The sequence below is a fragment of the Homalodisca vitripennis genome, chromosome X, assembly GCF_021130785.1.
Source record: "Homalodisca vitripennis isolate AUS2020 chromosome X, UT_GWSS_2.1, whole genome shotgun sequence".
In the NCBI taxonomy this organism is placed as follows: Eukaryota; Metazoa; Arthropoda; class Insecta; order Hemiptera; family Cicadellidae; genus Homalodisca; species Homalodisca vitripennis.
In genome coordinates this window covers 83,855,563-83,881,260 of record NC_060215.1, presented here as the reverse complement: position 1 = coordinate 83,881,260, position 25,698 = coordinate 83,855,563, and the positions used below count along the sequence as shown (strand labels likewise).

At 31.2% G+C, this 25,698-nt stretch overlaps 2 protein-coding genes across 3 annotated transcripts in view; one reads left to right on the top strand and one right to left on the bottom strand.

The window, feature by feature from the left end:
- The window catches only part of LOC124369281 (adapter molecule Crk), a 35,763-nt gene extending 15,497 nt beyond the window's left edge, over positions 1-20,266 (top strand). The window contains exons 5-7 of the mRNA XM_046827197.1: positions 4,904-5,032; positions 7,744-7,848; positions 13,629-20,266. Of these exons, the coding sequence (XP_046683153.1) occupies positions 4,904-5,032; positions 7,744-7,848; positions 13,629-13,847 (453 nt within the window). The 3' untranslated portion in view covers positions 13,848-20,266. The remainder of the gene's footprint in view (positions 1-4,903; positions 5,033-7,743; positions 7,849-13,628) is intronic.
- Positions 16,631-25,698, bottom strand: part of LOC124369280 (steroidogenic acute regulatory protein) — a 32,223-nt gene continuing 23,155 nt past the window's right edge. Inside the window, exons 6-8 of one of the 2 annotated variants that reach the window (XM_046827196.1) lie at positions 25,151-25,326; positions 22,265-22,504; positions 16,631-16,685 (exon numbers count right to left, since the gene is read on the bottom strand). In XM_046827196.1, the coding sequence (XP_046683152.1) occupies positions 22,285-22,504; positions 25,151-25,326 (396 nt within the window). In that variant the 3' untranslated portion in view covers positions 16,631-16,685; positions 22,265-22,284. Of the gene's footprint in view, positions 16,686-21,885; positions 22,505-25,150; positions 25,327-25,698 lie in introns of those variants that run through there. The other variant, XM_046827195.1, reaches the window with a different exon arrangement.

Sequence of the window (25,698 nt, the reverse complement as noted above, 5' to 3'; positions counted from 1 at the left end):
ATTATAGTAAAGGCTAACACAAATTATTTAGGAGTCACTAATTGATAACATCAATTGTGCTTGTATTCTGTGTGCAACTGTAGAAGGTACTGTTCTGTAATGGTGTCTATGTACTTATTCTGCAGATCGCGAATTAACCACACTTTGGTAACTTCCGTAGCAGATAACTTTCTAATGGATTCTTCATGTATTTGCTGTCAGTGGGATGTATATTGAGAGACACAAGACTTTCGCGGGACTCTAAGCAGGGCTACCGCCAACAATGAGAATCTGGAAAAGCCTTCATTATGCATGAATTTCGGACTCTGGGAAACATAAGTTAATTTTTATAGTGTCCCTAGAATTTTTAGTAGCGATGGATCGGTTCCGATACTCGATACCAGCACTCTTTCTACTTGATTCCGATACCAACAGACGTGCTTGCTTAAATACGTTTGAAAAATCACGATTTCACAATATACTACTCATATGGGGAAGCTGAATCTCAAATCCAAAAAAATTCTATCCCTGGATGACTAATGATCGGCTGTACGCAAATTACTGATTGCTTCGAAGTTTGTCCACCGCAGATCTCTGACCCGCAATGCTGCACTGCAGTCTGCCCCACAGTAGCGCTGTGTTGGTATTTGTTTGTTATCTTTGATTATTCCGTATGGGATATATGTATTTTCCAAACATCACAGAAAGGAAATTTATTAAGTATTCACGATGATTCGTCGACATATCGAAAGATACAGGGATAAAAACTAAGGAGCTTGAAATAGGTGATAGCAATACATCGTCACTGAATTTCTCGCATATCACTAGTGACAAAATGCTAGAGCACCACAGCTTTGTGGCATTTCTTGCAAATACAGCTGGTGACAATAAACCGTCACAGTTGAACTCAGCATAAGGGTTAAATACAGTATTTCAGCTGTTTATTTGGTGTGAAAATAGATTAGAAAACCGGGAAAAAAGCCGGAGGATTTGAGTGGCCACCCTGGAGCTGCTTTTTTTATCCAAGAGGTCAGCTGTCAAATTGCCTGTGATTCCACAATGCTCCATTACCCAGTACAACTGAACGCTGTTTAGAGCACCAACAAGGATTGGAAACAATCCTAGACTAATTTTTGAGGTGATGTGGGTTGAATCAAAAGCCAGCAATGCTGCTTGGCTATCAGAGAATATCAGGATGTGTTTTTTGTGGTATTCCTAGTGTAGAGCGGATAGATATAACAGATATCCACCTGGAATATAGTGCAGTGACGTGAAATGCCTGCCCCTGGACTGACTACACCCAAACCTGAATTTCTGTTCAAGATCCATCAGTGTACCAAACCAGTTGATCAATTACGTTCAAAAGAGTTGCATTCCCAGTTGGACCAGGTTCCAAGACACACGGAAAATGGTTTGATTAAGGCAACACACGGAAAATGGTTTGATTAAGGCAAATTCAATCTGCATGGGATCTGGTGTCATGTCCAAGATTGAATTTGAAGGAACTTTGTTGACTATTGTGAAGTGACTCATATCCATACATATCCTCTCCATAAGCTGGCAATCATCAATCCGTGTCTCTGCTTTGAATTGGATATCAGGTGGCAATAGGTCCTAAAGTATCTCTAGTATATCAGTTGGTGTACAAGTGAACGCCCTTGAAATGCACTCATGCCAGTCTTTGAAGACTGGTAAGTCTGCGACCAATTAGGTGCTTTGGAGCCATCAGCGCCCATGATCAGGCCAAGGGGATCAAGAAGACTTATTTGCCACTAAATAAAACAAGTTTACAATAGACACTGTCACAACTAAAGTTACTTTATACACTTAAAATTTCTAACTGATCCATATCAAAAATCAGATATTCATTAATTATATAGAAAGCCTTTTGCTTAAGCCAGTTTGACATAACTATGCTAATATTCTTAAATGGTAACTGTTTTTCAGATTCTGGTAATCATCAAGTTGTAATTTATGGCCTTTATAATACTTATATAGTCTAATGTAAGGTTTGCTTAGATTTCCTTTTTGTCTTGTATTATAATTATGTATTGAACATTGATCATCAAAAGAATCCAGATTATTCTTTACAAAAATAACATGAAGATTAATTAAATACATACCACAGTCATTATGTTAAATGAGGGAAAACTTGTCTACATGAGTCAGTTGGAGATAACCAGCTAGTTCTGAGTGCCTTTTTCTGGCATAAATGTTTTTATGGCTGATGCTGAGTTTCACTATAAGTGTATTCCATAGGTCCAGAAGTACCTCTAGTGCATCGGTTGGTACACTAGTAAACTAGATAATATATACTTGTAGCACTTATTAATAACATTGGTATTCTGCGGATATTACCATATTAACCAATCTATCAAAAAGCAATCTGAAGTTCTATAATACTTGAGCCTCCAGAACCAATATTTAAATTAATAAATATACTGTTGTTAAAATATTAAAAATCTTATTATATAAATATTAAAAAAGAATATTCTCTTAATTTAAAATACAAAGTAAAATAAAATAGTATGGTTATTTTTTATGAAACAAGTTACTTTTAACATCAGTTTATCTTTGAAAAAAAAATACTAATTAGGCCCTACCAACATCATTCAATCTGTAGTCTTCTTTGTTTTGTTAAACCTCATTGAAAAGGATTCATTTCTATTAGTACCTTCAATAGAGATCATTAACAAATTGCTTAGATTGGTTATGCCTATCTTAACATTTTATGAATTCTGACATCAAAATAAAATCTGACAATAACATAACCTCTAATCTCCAGTAGTTGCAGACGCCAAGACAAGACGTTTAGAAGTGTACAACATTTGTTTTGTTCGTATGTGTATCAGCTACGGCACATCAGCACCGCTGTCATATCAACAAGCATGGCTGTTCGTTGGATATACAACTCTTGTACTAAAAAGTATAAATAACCTAGTTTGAACATTGACCACAAACTAACTAGTTGAGCAAAAATTACGGAAGTTAAAATGTAGCTTGTTTATTTCTGCATCTAGAAATTAATCAAATTACTTACAAACATTAAATTTAAGTTTTTTTTTTTTTTTTTTTTTTTTTTTTTTTTTTTTTTTTTTTTGTTCTCTTAGGACAAGAAGCTTATAAATTGCACCTAGTCCTGTAAGGACCTTTGCGCTGCTTCCGGAGTGATAGGATATTCAGAATGGGTAAGGTTAGGGAGTAGGGGCCGCCTCCTATCGAGATCCATGAGGAAGAATTAGGGCACTACATCTCAAAGTCATCCCGGAAGAAGGGAGGCCAGCTGTGAACCAGCCTCTCCAGTCAAAGTAGGCAGGGGGTGGCACACCCCCTTGTTGAGGTTAACAAGAGCCTCTGAGGTAAGGGAACAAACCCCACCAACTCCAACAGCCATCCTCCACAGTAGGCTAGACCTATCGAATTGCCCATGAATCCCAGAATCTCAACATTTGCGGTTAGTGATGTGCCGCTACTGGACATCCATAAGGTTGCCCAGATTGAAGTGGCACATCGGTTTTTGCTGTGCCCAGCGGTGGGTTCAACTGGTAGGTATAAACCAGCCAGAAGTGATCCCTGCTGGGTTAAGTTTTTATGTTGGTAAGAACAAAAAAAAAAAATGGTACCTTTTTTGGCGCTTTTCAACCAAACTGCAATTTTGAACATTCATAACCAGGAAAACTTGTAATTCTTATACAAGACCAGAGTTTTATACAAGATATATTCAAAGGGTACTAACTTAGAGTTTGTTATTTTAGAATTATATGGAGAAAAGTTATTGTTGAACCAGTTGTTTTTAAACCATTTTAACTGTTATTCTCAACTGGGTTTGGATAAAAAATAACTCGGCATTGGTCACGTTATTGAGTTTATAGTCTTTATTTTTGTTTTAAAGGCAATTTTTTTGTAAACATAATTTAAAACTATAGTTTTTGACACCACTTTAACTTAATTAAACAGGTTTTGTTAATTTGCCTTGGTGCCCTTAAGTGCAAGACAAAGCCGTAACCAATTAAATATTGTTTTAATATATTAGACTATTTCCCATCAGCTTTTTTTATATGAGCTTTGGGCCTCCCTCCAATGGTAGGTAATAATTTAACTTTCAAAATTGCAGGTTAGTAGTAAAGCACAAAAACTGGTACCTTTTTTCATTCTTATAGACACAAAACATGGTTATTGTTTTTAAATAATTTTCATTATACATGTAGACGCAGAGATAAACAAGCTTAGGTTTAATGTAACTCCAATAATTTTAGCTCTCTCAGTTAGTTTGCGGTTAATGTTCAAACTCAATGTATATATATATAAATGTTATTATGTTATATTATATATTATGTTGTATAACATGTTATATATTATGTTATATATATATATATATATATATATATAAATGTTATTATGTTATATTATATATTATGTTGTATAACATGTTATATATTATGTTATATATATATATATATATATAATATTACATATATTAATGGTTTTTATTATTATTACAGAATTATAAAATCACACTGCATAAACATTATTCAATACAAAATGGTTGCTGTTGTAATAAAATCTATATTGAACCTTTAAACAGCCAACATTTTGTATAGGATGAATGTATTTTAGGAATCACTCTATCAGAAAATAGAGTATTGAATTTTGATAATTAAAAGGAATATTTAGGAATTACACCTTTTGTCTCTGAATAACGTTGAGTAATTTCCTATCTCTCCTGAAGCTTTGTAGTAAACTGTAGACATTTAATATAAATAAATAAAATTATTAATTTTTGGGGAGGACCTTCATCTCATTTTAAAATCTGTATAACTCATTGATTTAAAAGAAAAAATCATTGTATCAACTTTTTTTCTAACTCTAGCTTGTACTTATGATCTTATTGGAATTGAATTTCACTTCTAAGTTGGGATGGTAGGACCAGGATGACTTGCCGTTCAGGAAAGGAGACATCCTAACAGTGATATCCAAGGACGAGGAGCAGTGGTGGACAGCCCGCAACACCTTGGGACAAGTTGGTTCTATTCCCGTGCCATATGTACAGAAGGTACTGCTTTTATTTCTGTTCATCTTTATTTACTGTGCTAACACTTAAACTAAAATCATGTGCTTGATTACAATGTGACATATTGAGGTTACATTGGAATAGTATATACTTCTTTTTATTAAATTTTTGTCTTAAAGAGGTTTTAAGAATCAAGTTGTGATCACTGTAATCAATGTTAATAATTAAAAAATGGGAATGTTTACAGGCGTGTAATTCATTTAAATTTACACATACTCAACATCACCAGGAATCAGCAGGACTACATGTAGGTGTTTGTTTTTTAATTTGCCTAATTGTTAAACGTTTGGTCAAAATTACCCAAAATCGTGCATTATAATATATTCCACATAAAAGCTATTTACAGCTGGTGATCTGTTAGTTTTATTGTATATTAATCATTATTAATAATAAACATCTAACTCAAACCTTCATTAGAGGATGTTTCCTGGTTATTACAAATATTTAAATGAAATTTGTATCAGGTACATAAACATAGATTGAATATTTTAAATCTTGTCAAAATTTAAACTCATTGAAATAGAGAAAAACATTACCTTATGATTTTTTTGAAAGCTCTTTTTTTCTTAATCTTTAAATTTGTAACATAAATGATAATTCTAAATTTTAATTTTAAGTTCAGTTTATAATTTATTGAGAGAATAAACACTAAAAATCAATAAAATATTTATTGTACCTACAAAAATAACTGTGATTTAACAATTTAAAATTTGTTGCATCATACTTTGGGTTAAAAAAAAAGTTCCTTTCCAAACATTATACATTAAAAATGTTTGTAGAAATGTTCTGTTGTGGCTAAAAATATTATTAACATAATTCATAACTTGTTTCTGCCTAAAGTGGTGTTTGTTTGACATTTGAAAGTATGTAATATAAACGAATTGGTAAACCATACAATTAATGTTTGGTTATGTTTTTATCGTAATAAGTTTTCTCAACCCAATGAATGTCTCCGGTCGCTTAGAATGTACTAAAATGTACTCTAGGAAGAGGGGCAAACTCATTCAATATTTTACAGGTTGTTACTTATGTAGTATTCAACAGACAATGCATTACCATCAACTACTAAGGGATCACCTTGAGAAGACAGAGGGGGATGTTTTTTAATTTGGTTCCAAACAATATCATGAGATCTTAAAACTTTATCTACCAGCTAGAATATTAAATTAAATTAATTATTTTTTTATGGTTAAGTTTTATTGTATATTTTGTTTGTTATTACTCCCAACTAAGTGTTCTACCATCAAATGAGATTAAAGTTTTAAAACAGTTGTACCAATAACGTCTAGTTAGAAATGAAGTAAATATTTATTTATTGTGTGATGAATCATAAAAGTATTGATGTAAGACATTTTGGTACTGTATTATATTAAAAACACTTAATTTTTGTGTGTAATCAGTAAGAACATTAAAGAAACATATATTGAACAAGAATAACATAAGAATATTTGCTTGTTGTAGTGTTGTGTCACGTTATCTTATCTCAAAGGTAAATGTCAGTCAAGCATCTTGTCCTACTCTGGCAGTATGCTTCACAGTAGTGTTAATATGTTATGTTGAGTGATGCACATGTGTTAACCTACCCAATCCATATCTTAACTGTGTCCCTCACATGAAAATTATATTGGACACGTTGGTGTTGGGTAATAATAATAAAAACTTACCTAACCTAACTATCTGATTGTCACGCATTGGTACCAACCTACTCTACCCAAGAGCTAACCGACCTACACAAGGGCCATTCACCCTACTGGAGAGCAAGCCACCCTACCCAAGAACCTATACCCAGCCTTACCCTACATTTATTCTTGGTTAGGCTAGGTTGGAACAAATATGAGACAGTCAGGTAGTTAGGTTAGAGAAGTTTCTGTTCTTTTTTTTACAAGACCAATGTATTTCTCCTGGTAGGATAGGTTTAATATTCAGCTATGCTGTATAGGGGTTGGATAGATTAAAATATGGGTAGGATAGGTTAATTAAATACATGTGCAAGACAGTTACGATTTGTTAAGTTTTTGTTATTTTCTACTGGAAACAAAAATTAAGTGTGGTAGGTAGGTATAATGCATAAGTAAAAATAATGTTTTGCCCTAGAAAGGGATAGAGACTGAGATGCTAAGAGGACATTAGAGGAACAGTATGTCACCAAATCTGAGACATAAGTGTGAAACTACAGGTTTTTTTGCGAAAATTAGAATCAAGAAAAAGAATACTGTATTTTCTTCAAGACATGAAGACATTTTATAGGATCCATCATAAAAATAACAAAATTCGACAAGTGCTGCTGAAATTGAAGGATTTACAGTTCAGCATGATGACAGAATTTTTTATTTTAAGGAGTTTTTTATTCCTCATAAGTTGTTTTTGATCACATTCATCTACCAATAGGCCCTATTTTAACATTTTATAGTTTTATATTCAAGCTAGGCAGTTACTAGAAATCAGCCATTTGGCCTTGTGATATGATACATATCATCTTATCTTCGATTGCTCAGGCAACATTCACAATTTGTCTGAGCTGTCCCAAGTTTTTGGATGAAATAAATAAAAATATCTGGAAGCACAATGATCTTCTTATCACTTTCATTTCAATATCAAAAGCAAGCACATAAAGTAGTCACAAATTTAGTTCAGTGATTTTAGAGTACTATTTGCTAATTTTAAACTGAGAGGTGGATATCTTGTGTTTTCAGTACGATGGAGGACAGCATACACAGGGCTGCAGGGAACACCCGCCCACCGTGTCAACTGCTCCGGATCTCACCACCCGTCGCCCGCCCACCAACAATATACAGCAGGTGAATATAACAGTTACTGGATAACTCAAGTTTAAGCATTAACCCAATAGGAAAGTTCTGTAATGCACTAAAGCACTTTTTTCTAAATACAATTACAAGATATTAATAAAAATCTAAAATAGTTTTGTAAAAATATTTTAGATTGATATTTTTTTGAAGGTAGACATGTATAATAATATTCAATATCAATTATTTCTATGTATTTTCATTTGGTTGTATATAATATAGTACACACTCAGAAATCTGGACTAATGTGGTGGACTGCCAATCCGGACTTTAAAAAATACTAATTTACCAGAGGTTGGTATGGCTCACTATTTTTGTTGTTATAGCAGAAAAATATGATGATGTGCGGTGGAAATTAATGGCATAAAGCATTCACGGTAATGTGTAATGATAACAACGAGCTTGTTTGAGCATTAAACGTGTATTAAACATAAGATTAGGTACATTAGGTAAAATACATATGCGCAATGTAGTACACTGTAAACTAAACACACATTACACTAATCAAATTGAATATAGGAATTTTACATCTAAATTAACTAAAAGTGCAAGGGATAAACATGTAGTTGAGATTAAATGTATTAAATATTCACTGGTCTATCATTAAAATAAAGGAATGGAATTTATATCTTGAAGAAGTCAAGAATGGAAGTTTGCTTCAATGTTTTGGCTCGTCTTCTTGCCACAAGTCTCTCAACTTTCTCAAACTAGTTCCCTGTTTAGCATCTTAAACCCTTCGGAATGTGTGGTACAGGTTTCCTGGTTCTCAGGCATTTCATCTTTCAAAGTTTTGTTATTTCTCACCATTTCAACAATATCATTGTCTGTTATTTCATCTTTATCATCATTTTTCATCCATTTATTATCAAAATACTTTTTATTTATTTTGTCACATCCAGGAAGTTTTTTTAAACATTAAAACAATATTTTCTTTATCCACTTCATTTTCTTTAATGTCCTGTCCACTGATTTCTTTGAACTTGTTGCAGTCGTGTTCCAACAGTACCTTTCACGATGAAACCCAGGAGTGATTTCTCTCCATCTTTCAGCTACCCACCTAATTACATCCAATATAAACATTTTTGTCAATGTACTGATGTAATCCTCATCGTTATCAATTAACGAAAGTAAATAACTAGGAAAACGGTGGGGATATTTAAACTTTAGTTTCTGAAGTATGCCTTGATCCATAGGATGGCAAGACGGCTGTCACATTTGGAGGCAAATATACAGCTTTCATATCCTTGTCTTTTAATTTGTTAGCCATTGGGTGTGTTGAGGCATTATCCAATAAGTAATAGCTTTCCTTGGCAAATTGTTCTCCTTATGTTCTTCTACTGATGACACAAATTCATAAAAAAACCAAGTCTTGAAAATTGTAGTATTCATCCACGCTTTTTGTTGGCTGTCAGTACTTAACTGGCAACACATCTTTCTTTCAGTTTTTAAATTTTTTTCTTGATTTTCCAGTGAATATTAACCTAAGTTTATGACTGTCTGTTACATTGCTACAGGCTAACACCGTAACCCATTTAACCCATTCCTTGCTCTTTTTGTAACCTGGGACTGAAGCTTCTTTTTTCAAAGCCAGTGTTTTTTTGGTGGACAGCATTTTGTAGTTCAGGTCAGTCTCATCACAGTTGTATAATTGGTCACTAGAAATTTCTTTTTTGTCAAGGAGTTTAAAAAGAAATGTTTTAAATTCTGGAAAAGTGCCTTTGTTGGCAGACAAAGCCTCCCCACTTATTGAGAGTTGACGAATACCATACCGCTTTTTCCATTGGTTGAGCCAACCGTCAGTAGCTGTAAATTCGCCACCTTCCTCTCCAATTTCTAGTTTAAATTTTAAAGCTTTTGCTTGAAGCAAGATGCCATTAACTGGAACACCCTTGCTCCTTAAATCTTGAAGATATCGAAGTAATGTCTTTTTAACTACGACATATTTCATTTGTGCATTGTTTTCCTCACTTTCATTCCACTTCCACTAGATTGAGAGGAACACCACTTTTCAATTTCTTCATAGTTTTTTTTCTCCAATCTGAAATCGTACTTGTTCCAACGCCTAACTGTACTGCAATTTTTTTGCCAATTCACCAGCATTAATGAGCTTTATGGCAATGAAATCTTTCTTTCATTGACAAAAATACCTTTTTATGTTTTTCACTCATCTATGTGACACACAAATAAAGCAACAAGCCGGTGCACCGAACAGAAAGTAACTGAACTGACTGCAGGCTGCTGCGCACAACAGGTGAAGTTCGTTGCTCTCCCCCCTCCACAACCACATGGAAATTTCCATCATCACATACACAATTGAAACCATTTTACTGAGCAGCGAATGCTCAAAAATTCTATTCGTGTTATAACTTTTCTTTCGAAAAGCATTTTTTATACGATAATCAGTCCAGACTTAAGGAGTTTGGATTAGTACAATTCGAATTTCTGAGTGTGTATTGTAAACTAAAATTGAATATTTTTAGTAACAAGTTGTGATCAAATTCATATGCCACAAAATTCTTTACACACTTACACCAAAGTTTGAGATTCACATCAATACCAAATCATACTACTTAGACGTTTAATAATTATATATACAAAATTGTCTAAATATAGGTTTTCTAATATGAATTATAAGCCTGGTAAATAAACTAAAGTCACTGGTATTTTAAAGATATATAATCACATAATTACTAACTGAAGGTAAGTAAAAACCATCTGTTATGCACTCATATAAATATATAGAGAAAATATTTACAACAATACATCATAATATATCATACTTATTTAACTATAAGAGTTAATGATCTTGCCTAGTCAAATAAGCATGTTCTATTATAATGTATTTTAGGTATCTTTAATGACATTTGTGTGACTTTGAGCATCAGAGCCCCATATTTTAACATTTTATCTCACAAAAGGCTCAATGAACTACTTCTATATTGTAACTTTGATTTTATGACGGACTGAATTATTTATTATTTGTATAGTGAAGCCAACACAAGGCATTGTATTTTTGTGTGTGTCTAATATGGTACTTCCAAGTGAATTTGTTGTTGAATGTCAGATTTCTACCTAAATAATTTAGCTTTTTTACCTTGCCATGAAAACCTTTAGCATTGTGCTAGATGGCTATCAAATGAAATTTATGTCTCAATCAAAGATTCAATTCAATTCAGTTATTTCCATGATGGTAGAATATGATAATTACTTAGACTAAACAATATTAACCCCTCAACTTAAGGATTTTCACGAGCACACTTATTGTATTTTACAGAAATTAGTCAGCCTAGTGTCACTGATATAGTAAGTCATTGCTATTTGAAATTTGTATGAAGTATTAAAATATAGTTAATAAAGTTTTCTGAATTGATAGAAAATAATACTAGTTACATAACTGTTGACATTATGTAACATAATAACATTTTTCATAATTAGTCTAGGTCCACAAGAGACACCCAATTAGTGGCAAACAATTGCCATCATTGTACAATACAATAATATTTAGACTCATCCTTTAATTGGTATTGACTAAAACAGTGGTATTTTAACATTTCATAATTAAAAACCATGTAAACCCGAGCAATCCTAAACAACAGCAAACATTGTGTTCTTTAATAATAAAAACTGTTGATTTAATTAAGTTATCTGTTTGGTTACAAAATCAGCTGAATAAAAAAGGATATTTTAGCATTACAAAAGGTATATCATTTATCCTCTATTCAGTCAAATAAATAACTGAAGTAGTTCTGATTTCCGCTGATAGATCACAATGAATAGTATCTATACAAAACCGTTATGTTCCCGTTAAACCACTGCAGTGCAGCAAGTTTCCCAACTGAGACTGTAACATGAACCCACCATGTGGTTACATTGTATTCAGGTTTATATATTTTATAGTGTTTATATTCACTGATACCAATACAATTAAAATAAATACAACATGATGATAAAATTTCTCCATATTTTTCATGTAGGCTCAAATGTGCGTGTTTAAACAAAAAGAAATGTTTAAAATTAATTTTACTAAATAAATCGTCTGAAAGATCTGTTGTAATGGAATAATTAAATAAGTCTGTTTGCCTCAAACATTTATTTACAGTTTTATATATAGTTTTTAATGATAAGAAAAGTTAAAAGTAGATGTTATAACTTATTTTATTTAATTTAAGTAAACAGAAATGGTTAATTCACATTTGAAATTAGAAGTTTATGCTTGCATTGAAATAAAATGATACGTGATATTAATTATTAAACACATGATTCAAAATTTAATTCTTTCTATGTTGAAAAAATTTAATGGACACAGAATTTTGTGTTTAGCATCAATATATTATTAATCCTTTGAGTGCCGCGGGTGTACTGGCATATCATGTGCATTGACTGTGGCACGTTAGCGCACTGTTACATCCTGATGTAAGTGATTGGAAAAACAAGTATAGATTTATTATACTATGGAATATTGCAGTATGTCAGACTCAGAAATGTTTTTTTTAGAGTCATGCATTTTTGTATTACTATTGGTCTTTTTTGTCTTCATTGTCACTCTGAAATAATAGGATATTTTCCAGCTTTCCCAGTTGTCACTTGTTTTCAAAACAAATATGTTACGTTAAAAATGAGTTCTCGATGAAGATATATATATATATTTTAATATTTACCAGACTGTAGCGAAATTGACAAAGATGGAAGTGTTATGTCATTGTAAAAGTTAATATTGCAAAAAATATTTTGTAAAAAAAAGATATATGTGCCAGGAGGGGTATTACTGTTGGTATGCTTAGAGCTCAAAGTTAATTCCTAGAATATTTTGTTAATTGAAATACAGTTATTGTTGAAACGGTGTTTAATAGATAACACAAATTAAGCCAAATGTAAAGATACTAGTAGTAGAATATAATACCTTGTAACAAAATTACTGAAAATGAAAGATTTACGATCCAAATTGTGTAATTTCAATTTTTAACAGTCAATTTTTGCTACAGAACTTTCAATTTTGTGTATATAAGTATAACCAATTTTAATTCAATTGTGTAGTCTCATTCTATCATTGTATGTCATTTATGATGCCTAGAGATCAATACACGTTACCTACTAGACTTATAACACTTGTAATTATGAAGTCTACAAATACAGTTCATGTCTCAAATCCAACAGATTGTCCAATGTCCAAATGACGGTTTTTAAGTAGATTCTCACCTCCATTTGTTGTCATGAAAAGAACTGGAAGCAAGGGCTTACTATAAAATGTTTCTCTTTCATTTTGTCATGAAAACTAAAAGGAACCAAGGAGCTACTATAACTTGTTTTTCTTCCATTTTTACTGGATATCATCCGATGAGATGCACCATGCTTGTGATGCGATTTTTCATTGTTTGTAAAAAACCAGCACATAAAATGAATCCTATATAAAATTATTATTTCTTATAATCTTTTTTATATTTGCAATAATTTATTCAGTTGATTTTCATGTTTGTATTGTAATTGTTTGTTTCATGTAACATTGTAACCTACTGTATCATTAATTTCTTTACACTCTGTCATGTCCACTTTTCAGGTGTTCAATGCCAAGTCTTTTGTTTGCCTTATCACACAATGATGAGAATCAATTTAAATCTTGAGTGAAGATGTTATGATCAAAAATTGAGTTTGCCTTAATAACATTAAATTAGATTTGATTTTGTTTAATGATGCTAATACATTGTAAGAAATAACACACAGTAGTAAATAATTTGTCCCTATGTTTTGAATTCTCTTTGAATTTAATTTTTTTTCAGAGGAAATTGCCAGCATACGCCAGAGTGAAGCAAGTGCGAGTGCCCAACGCATACGACAAAACCGCTCTCAAGCTGGAAGTGGGGGATGTTATCAAAGTGACCAAGATGAACATTAATGGACAGTGGGAGGGGGAGCTGAATGGCAAGGTAGGGCACTTCCCTTTCACACACGTCGAGTTTGTGGACAGTGAGACGGGCGACACTACCGAGGACAGCTAAGTGGACTTGTCGGTATCGCCTGTGTCAGCTAAGCGCCTTATGTTGTAGTGTTACATACAGAACTGTCCTGCCTGCAGTGAAAGATAGGGTCGCAATAAAGTTGTAACTGTGACTGGTGGTGATAAGGGATGTGCAGGCCCACATTTAGTGCTCGCTCTGCGCTACAAACAAGTGTAGGTCAACTACAGTAGAGCATTGATTGTCCAAAACAAGTGATGGGAAATATTCTAAAACTCGTTTATCAGACAACTGACTATTGGTAGGATAAGTTGTGATAGTATTTTGTAAATGATATGTAAACTTTTTTAATTAACATTACTTCAATTACATTATGGTACATTTTCAAAATAGCCAAGTTCAAATTTTGAAGTAGTATAGATGGTTTTAAAATTTGGTATTATTGTATTACTAATATGTGTGTTTATGTTAAAAAATAACCACTGTGTTGACAAAGGTCAACAAAAAAATCATTGTTAATAGTGTAATTCAAATAGTACACCAAACAACATTATGTGTTGTCATAAGCAAAGGTTCTCACTCCAAAGTTGATGAAAGTCTAGCCACACAACAGGTAGGTGAGCAGGATTCATCTAGTGTTGCAGTGTTCCTACTGGCTTCTAGCCTAATTTCTGCTAGGGACATCATTTTTTCCCACTGTAATTTTTTTCATACAGAAAACTGACATTTGGATACTTATTGCTCTACTGTAGTTGTTTAGTTTATGATCAATAGATTTTGATTCTCACATATTATAAAGAGATGAAATTAGATTGTCTTGTTGATAATATTTCTAATTGGCTACATTTTAAATTTTAGCAGTTTTTTCACAACTTTTATACTAGAATTTTTATTAGTTTGAGTAGTGTAATAGTTGCTTTAAGGTAACCTTTTTCTAAATCTGTTGACATAATAGCCAGGTTGGAATAGAGTATAAATGTTTAATTTATCTCTCAATCAAACATGAACATCATTCATTGAATTAAAATAACATTGAATAAAATTTAATATTAACAGAGTGAGCATTTGTGTGGGGCCAGTATAAATCCACCCGTAAACCTCACAGTGGTGTATACTAGTGTATTTATGTATTAAAATTATTATAAATCAATACTTGTAACTGAATACTAGAACAAATGAAATCAAGATGTTAGGTTGAACTGAGTCCATATTTATGTTTTAGGATGGTGGACAGCAGACATGAGCCCCCAATCCTTAAGCTTTATTATTTTTATTTATTAAGAATATTGAGGTATGAGTTTTAAATAGGGTTTAATAAATTTATATTTGGAATGAGTTGAGTTTGAGTCAGTTTATAGAAATATATTCCTGTGGGTAGGTAAGCCACTGAAACTGTCATTCTTCAATTAGTGAAACCCCAGTTTTGACTAAAGAAAAAGAAAAAATGATGTTAAGGTAAATATGTTTTAAAGGTCTAAATAATTTTTTCTAGAAGTCTAGAGGAGGGGGAATAGAACGTAATTAGTCAGTAGCTTGGAGATCAGGGATCCTAAACTTAGATTTATAAAGAGTTAAAAACTGTGAAAATAATTTTTTAGTGTGACAAGGAATACATCACAATCATTATATTTATAGCTATAAAATTTTATTTCAAACCCCATCTAAATAAATTTAAACTATTCAGCAAAGTTGTAGACAACATCTGAATCCAAAATAGTCATAAAAATAAGGTAAAATAACTAAATCTTTCATCATTCCACCAGACAGATACTTATATAACCTTATTAGTGTCACAACAGTATAACTTTGTGATCAAGTGTCAATTTTTATTGGTCAATGAATTTATCATATAATTTGAATATTATCTTTAATAATTGTTGCAATGTAATAAGTTGAATAACTAACCATTGTTTTGGATCTTATCATTGAATGTATCAGTGATAAAAGTGAAGATTAGTTATAAGCTATGTTGAAAATAATAGCACTTTTTAATGTTGAATAATTTACTAAACATTAAAAACACAATTGTTTCAATTATACTTTCACATAATAAAAACCTATCTCAATCACATGAAGCTATTTGAATAGCTTATAACTAGTTGTAATGGGCGTTTATTATAATTTCTTACACTTTGATAATAGCGTATTAATTTAAGACTAAATATTAATAATGTTTTCTATATTAGTTTTTTCTTTACAGTTGATCCACTGTATTTTTATATCTTTTTTGTATTGACATTATGTACACTTATTAAAATGAAAAAGTGTTTCTTTTAAGATATGAACAGGAATTGAAATATTATAATTTCAAATCTAATTTCCTGTTATTTTTATTTTCAAGCTGTGGTACAAAAATAATAATTAACTGTAGATAATAATTAATACAATTAATGAAAAAACATTGGAATTAAAATAAGAATGAACGAATTCACCTAAAAACTATGTTTGAAATATAGTTAAAGAAATACAAATTTAAAAAAAATGAGGTTATAAATAATCTCTCTATCTCAGATAAACAAAGATACTAAAGTTATATGATAAAATAATAAACTTTAAAAATGAGAGTTAGAATGTATTGATTTATTATTATTATAGATTATATCAAACAGTTAAAGGAACATTTTATAATAAACAAAAAACTGTGTAATTTTGTCACTCTCATGTTTTATTTTAGTTTATCACCTACACATGGCAAACAGACATTTGATAATCAGATCAAGCAACGTCGAGCGTGGCCGCTGCTTGGGTAGGTGACCGCGGAGCAATCCTGTCCTTGCAAGCGGCCCGCCTGCCTGGCCATTGGTGGTGGTTCGGAAGTCACCTTTAAGCCGTTGGTCCCCAGGTTAAGTGTTAGAGAGGGCTTCTTAGCCCTAACTTCGCCTGGTAAAATAAGACATTCTTTACTTTTTTTTACATTTGTGTTGCATCCGCAACTTTCGTTTGTCACATTTTCTATTAAAAGCATTTTCTGCTTGTGTCTGAATTCCTTTCATACATTGTCAGTTGTAGTGTGGTGTTCTTTTTTTATGCGCTGCATTTGTTTAGTTAATGTCCAATTTTGCTTTTTCATACCATGATTTGAATAAATTTTTTCAACTAAATTTGTTTTTACCACACAAATATTATCAAATTCCAAAAATGTAAGTACATGTACATCTCTACAAATTTTGATGTTTTTTAACGCTATGCACTTGAAGGCAGTGTTTATAATTTGTCCTTGAAGCTCGTGTGGCCAGCTCTACTGGCCACCGCCATTTTGTCAGAAGCGTGGATTAATTTTTCCCAAAATGTTATCTCAGCTTGTATGTCCAGATGTACTGGCTAAAATATAATACATCCATACCTTGTAAGGCTAGCACCTCTGGCCACTAAACGTAGCACTTATTTTCTAATATTCTCTTTGTTTTATAATGAATGGTGAGTGCTAAAACCTATCGGGCAGGTTTATTTTAAAGTAATTTTTAAGTAACGTAGTAAATTTTAAATTAGTCTATAATTCTTCTCTAAACATTGACTGTGCAAATAAGATGAATTATGTGTAGTGAGCCTATGCACTGAAATGGTGAAAGGGATAGAAACCTAAATAATATTCTTGACTACACATAGGTATGTATTTTTATTTCGTAAAAAATGTAAAGACTGTCAAAAATGTAAAAAGTTTTTATGTAAAATAACTGTAAAAGCCTACTTTATAATGTTCTATTACATATCTTTGTAAACTATAAATATATAAGAGTTAAATTCCTAAAATGTATGCTTATCTTTGTATTGGAAAGATTCATTAAAAATACATTTTAAATTATTTTTAATTTTTTCTTCAAACATTTAAATTACTATGCAACAACGCAGAGGAAATTGATGAATAATTCCGATCTGGGAATGCAAAAATCAAATATAACCGTCGAGCTGTCAATGAAAGTAGCGCGGCCATCTGTACTAGCTGTACGAGTTGCGAGGACAAACTATGGCAAAACTAATGCCAGCTGTCTGCAATCTTGGTGTGGCTAGCTGGCCTTTCGAGTGCAAAGGGTTAAATCAATTTAATCTTTAGTATATCTCACATTGATATGAAAATCGTGTAGTTTAAAATGATACTAATTTTATAAGGATTACATTATAGGCAGCATTCTAGACACTATTATGATTTTTAATGGTGTTATTTTAATAGTTTAAATAACTTTAGATTTCATTGCACAAAGCCTGTTTATACTGTGATACATGCCAAGAGAGTAAATGTATTAGTTAAAGAATGTAATTATATCTATTTACAAAATCGATTTATAAATAGAATCCAAACCATCAGATAAATAGAAAACATTTTGATGTTCCATTTGTAAAAGAGAGCAATAAACAAAAATAAGAATTGGATATATTGACTGAACTAGAACATTTTAGGACTGGGGGTTTTCTACGTCTTTAGTCATTAATATTATAGACAAGTGTTATGTATGTATTCTTCTCTTGCACAAAACATTTAATCGTAATGGTTCTCTTTATTTCAAAACCCAAGTAATATATAGGATTAAAATAGTGGAAAATGCTGATGCTTGGATATAGCATTCCAGCCAGCTAGGCCTAGTCGCTAAATTTTTAATGTTAATAAAGTATGTAACAAAATTAAATTACATAACTTTATTGTGATGTGTTATTCTACAGAAATTTATTAATTGTGCATAATACAATGGTTATATACATAATGTAGGTTAGGAATGGTTTTTAGTTTAATTTATTTTGTCTGTATACACTTGTACAAATCATTACTTTTTGGGCATTACTGTTATGTTATTTAGATCCAAATTAGTAACTTAGTATTGCATATAAAATAGTGTACTGTATATTTAATGTTTTAAAATTACTAAACAATCTTACCCAATTATTAATATAATATAGTTTTATATCATATCATTTGATAAACTTTCTGCCACTTTGTTCCTGTAGTGCTTTTGCTTCAGAAGCACAAATAAAAAGATATCACAATATTTTGTGTCATTGGTAACATAGTCTGCTAGTTGTAAGGGTTATACAGTAATTGCTGGAACAAAATCCCATTAATAATAATTTTACTTTAATAGGTAATTTTATAAACATTTTCCTGTTAATGATAACTTTCACAGTAACCAGAAACTTATTAGTTGCAGGATATTTTACAATCGTTTTCAGAATGGAATAAGGAATACAGAAGGTGTAGCTCAGTTTTGACAGTTCAGTGAAGGTGATTGATAGCTAGTTAATACTTTTTTTAATTTACGATAGTAAACAAGTGGAAAGTAATAAACAATACACCACATTAAAAACTCGATAAACACTTTATGTTATGTATGCTGTGTTTTATATACTGGCAACTGGTGCAGTTAGGTAGTTGTCAGAAGTAACAGGTGTAGAAGCTTTTGTGGTCCAAGTTTGCAGTCACAGCTGTCCTAGTTTGCTCTACTACTGTGGGTGCTGCTACAGCCCAGTAAGTGAATGGCACCATCCTATTTAACTCCACTTAATCAACAATAGGCAATTGATGATCGTAGATATACCACTATAGGGGAGATCTGACCTGGTTGCTATATGCCATTTAATTTAGCATTGTTTTAGAAACGACATAGTTAAGACCAATTACTTTTATTATAATTTAGTCGAATCAATCTTGAAAAAATCAAAATTTTCTTTCAAAGACTATACTTAATTATGTAATGAAATTGAAATACTACTAACTGAGTGATTTCTGTCTGTAGATAACAACAAGATGAGTTGTTTTGTAATAAATTAACAATATGTAAAAATGAAAACTATAGTATGTAATTTATTCCAAAAACTTAGAGAATGTTTGATTTTAAATTTTGTATGACCTTGCAATTGTGTTACTTCATGAGGGTTTATTGTGGTACTCCACATTTTTGTGTTTAATTTGTGATCTGTGTTCTATATTGGGGAAGTCCATGTTGCTGTGTAATACTGCACATTCCTAACATGGGGAAATTGTTTATTTATAAGGTGTTTAAGTTATTGCATTTATCGGTTCTCATATCAGGTTGGCCATGTGATTGTTTGTTGAACATAACATAGTTCTCCTTAACAAAGCAATTCTCTTAGGTTATCATCAGAAAAATTTGGTTATGAAAATTTAACAAGCCGTTTTAAAACTAAACTGCTACTAGTCAATTTGAAATAAGATACCCCAAAAATGATGAAGATCCTGAAACAAACCCCATATGTAATATATTATAGGTGTATGTTAGGTATAGAAGTGGTTTGCTTTCATCCACCCTCAACAATTTTGTTTTTATTTATAAATATTTTAATGGTTATGTATTTTTATCAAGCTATGTATGTATGTGTATATCATCTTTTAACACTAGATCACTAAGCTTACTGTAAGATGTGTTCTTACCAATTATTTGTCTGATGACTAAAATATTTGTTGATTATTTGGTCTTATGAAAAATCGTTTTCAATAGAAATATATTATCACATCTTGTTTGTTTTCTTTACGCACTGCTCCTCTGCAACGATTCTGACTGAAGACGATTATGTGAATGATGATCACATGCTTTGTGGTAAGCTATTTTTTCAATAGAGAACTTTGAATATGGTAATAATGATTGAAATTACTTTGTCTAAAGTTTAGTATTTAAGATAGATTATTTAAAAGGATAACAGGTTTTCAGGCATTTGTCATAACATAAACAAATGTATGAAAACCTGTAATTTGTTGTTGTGTGTAATATGCTGGTACATCTGTAGCATATCAATTTGACATTGTTATTATTCCAAAAAACATTTTTTTAATTAAATGTTTAACAAATATTAAACCTAAATTGGTACACAGTAAATATGAATTAGGAAATAATGAGTCAATTATTTTAGTTATCGTAGTTTAGTAATTACTGATGGAAGTTATTTACCCACAAAATCAACAAACAATTGCTTATGTAAAAGAATCTAAACTAATTTAAAAATTTTTCTTCATCTATCGAACGGTAAAAAATTGACGGAAAAAGATTACTGGCTATCAACTAAATATAGAACAGAGCGATACAGCACAAGAACGCAGGTGGCCTGTATAGTAATTGGCATACTGTAGTACTAAGGAACCACTCTACCAGTGGGACAGACGCTGTCCTGGCCAATCCGAAAAGAGATAAACCACTGTTGACAGTCCTGCTCAAAGCTATTTGAAGCTGACAATACTCAATTGAAAAATATTTAAAATATCTCTTGTTGCTTGTTTGTTAATTATTTGTGTCATTTTAGCTGTATTTGGAAGAGCTGTTCTAATCTTGTATGTGACTGTAGCACTTTTTATCAGTACCATTTACTGTATTGACTCTCCCCCTTATTCTGTTTGATGAAATACTGATATAGGCCAGTTGCCTATTAGGACAGGTAAAATAAGGTTTAAAAGAGGATCGGCCAGTCCATGAAAATAAGCTATTTTTACAGTATTCTATACATGCATTAAAAGTTGTTAATTTTACTTCTGGATTCATACCATCAGCACACATTCAATGAAATATTCAGATATGATTATTATAATTTGTTCTACTGTTTTCATGGCTGGTACTTTATACCCAAACTAAAAACAGAAAATGCTCTTGTATATTGATAAATTAATTAGTGCAATGATTTTTGTTTGTTTGTTTAGGCTCATCAAGCAAATTTTAGTCGTTGTACATCTAGAAATTGAAAACGTATCATGCGCTACTAAGGTTTTACCAAATTTCTACTTTAAAGAAGATTAATATTTTACCTATCACAACAGTTACACTATTTATTTAAATTTGTATTTCAATTATTATCTTAGTTCATTTAATAATAATAGATAAAATAATTAAAGAAACATCATGTTTGCTGCTAGATTCCTATCAGTAACCATCATTTTGTAAATTTATCACAAAATTGTCATTGTTTTCTCAGTAGTTTTGTACATTATTTCTTTGTCTGTTTATTCGTTTTTATTCTTATTCCTTGGTGCATGTGCTACCACTTTCTTGTAAAGGCTGAAATACAGTCTGATTATGTTATTTTATAGACTAAATACACATTATTGTATAAACCAAAATGTTTTGCTATCAAAATATGAAAACAATTGTAACATAAGTAATTGTTTTATTAATATTTTTCTTGGTTGTATAACATTATTACATATATTGATAAATGACCTAAAAGAAAGAATATTATATGAAAGCTGTATAAAAATTAACAAATTTAAATAAGAAATGTATGTGTTCAAAATCAACTTAATTATTTTGCTTATTTGAAATATTTGATTTATAACCTAAATTAACTACAAATTAATTTCTAGAATTTCCATACTTAATGTTCACAGTGAAGTGTGTATTTCACCAGTATATACGACATAAACTAATATTGCTGAACATAAAAATCGATTTGTATAAAGAATTACATTTAATGGTGAAGTAAAAACGAACTATTATTCGAAAGACGAAGTATTATTGCTGGACACATACCAGTCAATATTAAATATTATTTATGGTATGGTAGATGAATCGGACACACGCATCTTGATCTTTTTGCAATACTCCCTAAGGAAGACCATATATTTGGTCATGAACCTCTTGTATGCTTTGTCTGCGATGTAGGATGGGATCCAGCCATTGAGTTTAGTGTTGAGCAGCCACCGGAACTCTGTCTTGTCGGGGTCACTGCTGAGGGGTCTCAGCTCCATGCACCCTGGACCATTTAGACCCCTGAAACGAAGTAGAATTTGTATATTGCTGTATACTTATTCAATCAAACACTTGTTTCAATTTTAGTAATTAAGTGAGTCTACAATATTCATTATTATAATGCAGATATAATTGAAGAAAGCATTTTTTAAGATAGTGTTGATCATAGAGTCAATAATGATTCATTTTTCTATAAAGATATAGATTAAATATATGGATATTAATTTAGGCAACAGATTTTGGCCTGATGAGATTTTTATTAGTTAATTAATGACCTTTTATTCTAAATCTATTTATTCTCAAAAATTATTATTTATATGAGAGTGTATGTAGAAAAACATGGAGTTTCTTTAAGCTGTAATTTTAAAATAATGCTTTTAAAAATGTTATAGTAATTTTCTAATACTTGTGACATTGCAAATGTAGTGTTGTTTGATGTGTGAAAATACTATGTAGAGTGTGATACTCCTTTCTCAGACACCAGTTCTGACCACTGTTCATTCTCTATACAAATGTTCCTGTTCACATTGTTGGGTACGAATACACATTAGCAATACAATACAAAATTATTAAATAGAATAAACATCTGTTTTATAGTTTCGCAATGCATTGTATCACTGTATGTGTATGTAATAGTAATACCTTGATAGTAATATCACATATTATTCTCGCTCTGTGGCACTCTAAATTCATGTAAGTATTATAATGGTTTATAGGTTATAAATTTGAATGATTTCCCTGGTTCAAGTAGCTCAGATGATTAGAGCATCACGGATTATGGATCAAGGTTGTTCAATTACCTTGCTCAAAACAGCCTGGATCACTAAAACGTCCTGGATTATGGTTTAATGCTGTTTGTTTGCCATGTTCCTAGCAACTTGGATCACTGGAGCACCCTAGATAGCAGATCAAGGCTGTCTGTCATATTCTGAGTAGTTTGATCACTGGCGTATCCTAAATCAAGTACCAAAGCCCTTTGAACCATATGTAACATGCTCCGATGGCTAGGATCACTGTAGCACCCTGAATGGATCAGGGCTGTTTGTTAAACAAGAGTAGTTTTCTAGCAGAAATCAAAAGCTTGTTTGCTCTGTTTGGAGTAATAAAGCAAAACTTACCACTGAAAATTGGTCTGAAATTATAATTCAGGCTCAATGAGAATTCTATTTATTATATGAATTTACATCATGATAATAAGTATATGTTGCATAAAAATATATACATATGTATGTTACGAGGTCCAATTATTCAAACACATTAATTTGTCAGGATATTAAAATCCTGAACAAGTGTGTATTAAAGTGCTGTGGAATAAGTCAGCTGAGAGCAAGTGAAATTTTAGAACAGTTGTGAAGTAAGTATCAGAGTAAATGACAATACTTAATTCTTAGTAAAATGGAAGAAAAAATAGAGTGATAGATTGAAAGGTCACATGATTTTAAAAAGCAAAGTAGCAAGCTTCAACTGAAAAAAAATATTATATTAACTGTGGAAAATTAAAGTTTCTTTAAATATCCTATTTTAGTAAATAAAAACTAACTTTGATACAAATCTTGCTGACATTATTACATTTGACTCGACCAAGGTAAAAAACTCATTCCTATCTTGTATAATCCAATTAATTAATCAATTTAATTTAAATACACACGTTCTTCAAGTTTATATAACTAGGGACATTTGTGTTTCATTACAATACTCTCTATTTCATACAGTTGCATTGTAAGTAGTAAATATGATTACAGACAGCATGTTCGTTCGTTTTGGAATAAACTTAGTAAGGCATATTATCTGATATCTTTTCTGTCTTTAAAAGTGGATACATAAATAATTTTAACAGTGCATTATGCGTCTGCATATTTGTAACTTACATATGGTATTCAATTCTGGGGTGATGCATTAGAAGTAAATAGGCTTTTTTATAATTAATAAAAAGATAGTCTTACAAATGAACCATACTAAGTGTGATGCAACTTGCAATCCCAGGTTTAGAGTGTTAAAACTGCTTACACATCCATAAATGTATGTTTACCAGATATTGTACTTGTGTATTATCAAGAAAAATAAAGCTAAATTTCAGTTCCTTTCCCAACACACATAATTATTGCACAACACACAAAAGAACTCTTTTATCTGTTATACAAAACATGTGTCTTTGAAAAATTGTCTGAATATGCAGAAATGCATGTGTATAATAACTTGCCTGATAATGGTCAGATCAAAGTATTCTTCAGAGATTTAGAAAAAAGAAGTGGCCCATTTGCTGGGAAAGTGTTATAGTGTAAATGAGTTGTTATCTGAAAACAATAAGTTCCTCTAATCATCATAATATTCAATGTTAAGGATTTTACTGTTGATTATTTCTCTCTCATGTTTAGTGTTCAATATTTCATGTATAAATGTAAATACTATATTTTTTATTTAAACAAATTATATTTTAATTTAATATAGGATTTTTATCAAATTGTCATGCTTTTATGAGTCATCATTTAAAAATAAGTCACGTGAACATTTAATGAAAATACCATGGTTTATTATTTAAATAAATGAATATTCATATTCCCACCATTCTCAAACAGCGAAGGACAGACATGAATGTTATGACATAATATACATATTTTATATACATGAATTTACGTTAAGTTATATTTTACAATAAATTGTAGGTACCTGATGTAGTCAGGATTTGATGGTGCTCCAGGGAAGTCTATAGACTTACTGGCTGCTACGTATGTTTTGTCTCGTAGGACCCAGTGTCTTAGACTTACAAAGTCCCGACTGGCGACATAACCTCTAGCTCCTGATGCGGATACTGTGTATGATATGTCTGTATTGTCATTTATTTTCTGAAACAAAAGTCACAATTATGTAGCTGTTATAAAATTAACAGCTCAAGTACCCATTACTCTCAAGGTAAGAATTGCTACTGAAGAGTGATAGAATCAAATATGGTCGTCCAAATGAAGTATTAAATTTCAAATCGAATATTTAATAATGATCACATAAGTATTTAAATTGATTTTTCTTTTAAAAGCAACACTTAACATGTATTAAGATTGCAATAACTTAGTACTAACAATCAGTATCGACAAAATAAGTTTACAAATAACCAAAAGGATTTATCTGAATTGTTTTACTTTCAGAGGAAGTCAGGAGTTACTACCAAGAGGAAAGTCGGTTGCACAGATCGAGAATTGAGAATTTATTGGAGGAAGTTC